At 37.9% G+C, this 4,623-nt stretch overlaps 1 protein-coding gene across 1 annotated transcript; it reads right to left on the reverse strand.

The window, feature by feature from the left end:
• Window positions 1-316: 316 nt before the first annotated feature.
• LOC111388280 (fibrous sheath CABYR-binding protein-like) lies at window positions 317-745 on the reverse strand. The gene has a single exon (XM_023012965.1). It carries the CDS (start codon window positions 743-745, stop codon window positions 317-319), a length of 429 nt encoding a protein of 142 aa, XP_022868733.1.
• Window positions 746-4,623: the final 3,878 nt, after the last annotated feature.

Raw genomic sequence — 4,623 nt, forward strand, 5'->3', positions numbered from 1 at the left:
CTGCGTCTGCGTACTATACTAATTACATAACATACAAAACTTACCCAGGCTGCAGTGCTCTCCACTCTGTCTCAAAGGCTTTCCACTTGGCGTGGTCCACCTCCCTGAATAAATTCGGGTGCGTCCCATCGACGAACCTTCTCCTCTTCGCCTCTGCAGTGAAGGGAGAAAGAACGTACTGTGATGGCACCCTTGGCCTCTTGTCGACCACCCGCTCCACCACGTCAACAGCCATCGTCCTCTCCTCATGCGTCTCGGGAATCTCCATCTCCCCAGCCATCGAGACGACCCCCTCGCCCGCTATCGGGACCACCTCCTACGACACAAAGACCACGGTCGGCGAGTCTGGCGTCTTCTCGGGTACCACCTCCACCTCCGGTACCCTCTCCTCCTCCAGTGCCCCCTCGACATCCCCGGGTATCCCGTGCATGGGTATGACCTCCAGCTCCAGTACCCTATCCTCTTTCGGTGCCCACTCAGCATCCCCAGGTATCTCCTGTACGGGTACCACCTCCACCTCCACCTCCACCTCCGATGCCCCCTCGACGTCCTCAGGTATCCCCTGCACGGGCACCCCCACCTCCTCGGGTATCCCCTCTGCATCGGGTGACGTCATCTCGGGTACCACCTCCACCTCCATCTCCGGTACCCTCTCCTCCTCGGGTACCCCCTCCACGTCCTCAGGTATATCCTGCACGGGCACCCCCTCCACCACAGGTATCCTCTCTCGCTCCTCCATCCCCATCGTGTCATTTAAAAATAAATCAAATGCAGCAACTGATGGTCACAATGAGTCAACATACCCCATCTGACCCCTCCCCCCTGATAACCACCTACCACTCCGTCACCCCCTCCGTCCCGATAACCTCCAGTCCCTCCGTCTCGATAGCTACCAGTCCCTCTGTCACCCCCTCCGTCCCGATAGTGACCTGTCCCTGTGCTACCTCCTCCATCTCGATAATCGCTCATCCCATGCAGGCCTGCTATGTCACCACGTATCGCTGCAACCTCAGCATGAAGGTCTCCTAACCCAGCTCGTAACATCACGACATCATATTGTAACTGTGCCATGTCCCCGAACTCAGCTCGTAGTGTCACGACATCATCCCGTAACTCTGCCATGTCTCTTCTCATCTCCATTAGGAGTTCGAACAAATCAATCGTCGAAACACGGGGACTAGGTGCAGGAGGCGATACTGGACGACGCTCCTGAAAAAATAACTATTACAAATGAATAACCTAACAAATAAAATAAAACGACAATCGAAGAATTATTTTTAAGTAATATACTCTATCTCGATCAATGCTGGACTCAGGCATCTAAACCTCTGGCGTAGCTGGACGTGATCTTCTCAACGGATGTGACATCCTCGTTGGACGTGCTTTCCTCGGTGGAGGTGATATCCTCAACGGAGGTAGTACCGAACGATCTTCTTGAAAAAATAAATATTACAAGTGAAGCACTTAATTACAAGATCAAAGCGATATTCAACAAATCTTGCACAGTGATACACCCTATCTCGATCCATCCTGGACTCAGGCATCTGATCGTCATGCGCAGTACGAAGAGGCAATTCGCGAATATAAAACTAACTCTCCTCCTCGATCGACGATGCCAATTCCGTGAGAACTTCAAACTGTCAGTTTGATATGTCACAGTTAATGACTATGTATTCAGATTGTAAAAGGACGTACAACATAAATAGCAATTGTATAATACGTACCTCAGGATCGTCGAGGAGAGCCGATAACTGTCTGGCAAGCGGCTTGTCTTGTGCTCGCCAGTGATGCATCCGAGGATAGCGTGTCTCTCCTCTCCTCGCATACCGACTGGCCAAGATGAGGACAGTCTCGTGCACCCATATCTGAAACAATTACAATTATTATGTATAGAATTCAATAAAAAAATGTAGGTAATTCATTAACTTAAACATATACCTGCAGCGCCAACGGCAGTCCATATGCATCGTACTTGTGCTCGGGCTTATCCCCCTTTGGCATTGAAAACCCCTTCTAGACACGCGTAATGTATCAAGAAAACATCTCCAACTCCATGGGTAGTTGTTGAAGGCATCAATATCATCAACAACCTCCAAATAAAAAAATGTCAATCGATGTCTTCTTGTGATGACACCGGAGTATGCTCTCGATGATAAGCACCAACCCTAACTTCAACCTATCAGACATCCGATCACATCTCCTTAATGCATCTCCTAGCTGCGCTAGAGTAACCGTCGTCTGTCCATGAAAATATTCATTCAACAGCCTCCTATTCCTCAGAACACAGGCCCTCGCCTCTGCATCGTCCGTACATAGCAGTCCAGTGACTAGGGCAAACTCAAATATAGAGAACGTGGCTACCTTGCCCCCAAGATCAAAATGGAGGGCGTCTCCGTCAACTGGCTTCAGTAAGCGACATAACAGGGCATCCAGCAGCTGCCCAGACCACTGTACATCACGCAACGAATACAATGCCTCAGAACACAGGCCCTCGCCTCTGCATCGTCCGTACATAGCAGTCCAGTGACTAGGGCAAACTCAAATATAGAGAACGTGGCTACCTTGCCCCCAAGATCAAAATGGAGGGCGTCTCCGTCAACTGGCTTCAGTAAGCGACATAACAGGGCATCCAGCAGCTGCCCAGACCACTGTACATCACGCAACGAATACAATGGCCATAAGCATGATCGACGTAATATATCTGCGTGATCGTCGTCCAGCAAATCCAATACCAAAGCGAAGCTGGTAAAGTTACAATTCGAGGTAACTTTACTAGGGATTTGTCTGACAGCGTCGTCCAGATAATATTTCATCCTACAAAATTTCCAATATTAGAACCCTATGCAAATGATGTTCGATAAACAAAAATATTAAAAAAATATACTAACACACTGCTACTAGAATATCACTTATTTCATATTTACAAATTTATTTTAATTGCTTCATAAAAAATTAATGTAATTGACATTTTCATATCCTAATTTAATTGTTTATTTTTATTATTTCACAAATGTTTATATATTTATTTAAATTCTTTATGCATATTACTTATTTAACATGTAATTAATTATTTTAATTATTTTAATAGCACTTATTTTGATCGTTTATTTTAATATTTTAATTATTTTTCTAACACTTAATTTAGTTTTTTAATTTTAATGAATGTTTAAATACTAATTTTAATTCTTTACGCATAATGCTTATTTCATATTTACAATTTTATTTTAATTGCCTTGCAAAAAAATTATTTGATTGATATTTTAATTTTCAAAATTTAATTGCGTATTCCTTTTTTTTTTTTTACAAATGTTTATATATATATATATATATATATATATATATGTTATTTAATATTTAATTATTTCTTTAATTATTTTACTATCACTTATTTTGATATTTTAATTGCTTATTTTAATTTTTTTTTCTAACAGTTAATTTAGTTATTTATTTTTAATGAAGTTTTAAAACTTATTTTAATTATTTACAAATGTTTAATTTCAAATTTAATTGCGTATTTTTATTGTTTTACAAATGTTTAAATATGTATTTAAATTTTATATATATATATATATAATATTTAATTATTTCTTTAATTATTTTACTATCACTTATTTTGATATTTTAATTGCTTATTTTAATTTTTTTATCTAACAGTCAATTTAGTTATTTATTTTTAACGAAGTTTTAAAACTTATTTTAATTATTTACAAATGTTTAATTATGTATTTAAATTCTTTATATATATCTTATTTAATATTTCATTTTTTAAAATTAATTTAGTAGCACTTATTTTTAAATGCTTATTTTAATATTTTAATTATTTTTCTAACACTTAATTTAGTTTTTTAATTTTAATGAATGTTTAAATACTAATTTTAATTCTTTACGCATAATGCTTATTTCATATTTACAAATTTATTTTAATTGCTTTTCAAAAAATTAATTTTTTTGCTAATTTAATTTTCAAATTTAATTGCTTATTTTTATTATTTTACAAATGTTTAAATATTTTTTTAAATTCTTTAGATATATTAATTATTTAATATTATATTATTTCTTTTAATTTTTTACTATTACTTAATATAAAATAATTAATTAATCTAAATTAGCAACTAATAAATATTTCGATAAATAATATAACATTTACATCTTATATTTACTAATAATTTTAAATACATATTACACATTCAAATTAAGCAATTCAAATAAATAATTACATATTAGAGAACACAATATAAGTCATTACTAATTATTTAATTAAATTCAATAATTGCCCAATTGATTGGTATAGGGCGCCCAACTGGGCCATCTGGACGTCCGGGCCGGCTTAGCGCGCCCAGAGGCATGCCCAACTCTCTGGCTTCCATTTCCGGCTGAGGAGATCGCCGGAAAACTCCATTTTCGATGATCTCCACTCCTTCCCAAGCAATAACAATCCAAATTCCATATTTACACAAGGATTTCTCAACAAATATATATAAAATCATACTTTTTTCCAAAAATAAAAATATAAACATGGTTTTTTTTGGTATAAATTTCTTACCTTCTTCAGAGAGAAATGGCCAACTGGGTCTCATGTTTTTCCTTATTTGTCGGTGATTGGGTCGACTGTGCTACAGTACT

Source organism: Olea europaea, unplaced genomic scaffold, assembly GCF_002742605.1.
Source record: "Olea europaea var. sylvestris unplaced genomic scaffold, O_europaea_v1 scaffold481, whole genome shotgun sequence".
Lineage (NCBI taxonomy): Eukaryota > Viridiplantae > Streptophyta > Magnoliopsida > Lamiales > Oleaceae > Olea > Olea europaea.

Coding starts and splice junctions, on each gene's coding strand:
- LOC111388280 (XM_023012965.1), bottom strand. CDS start 745: ATGGGGATGGAGGAGCGAGAGAGGATACCTGTGGTGGAGGGGGTGCCC.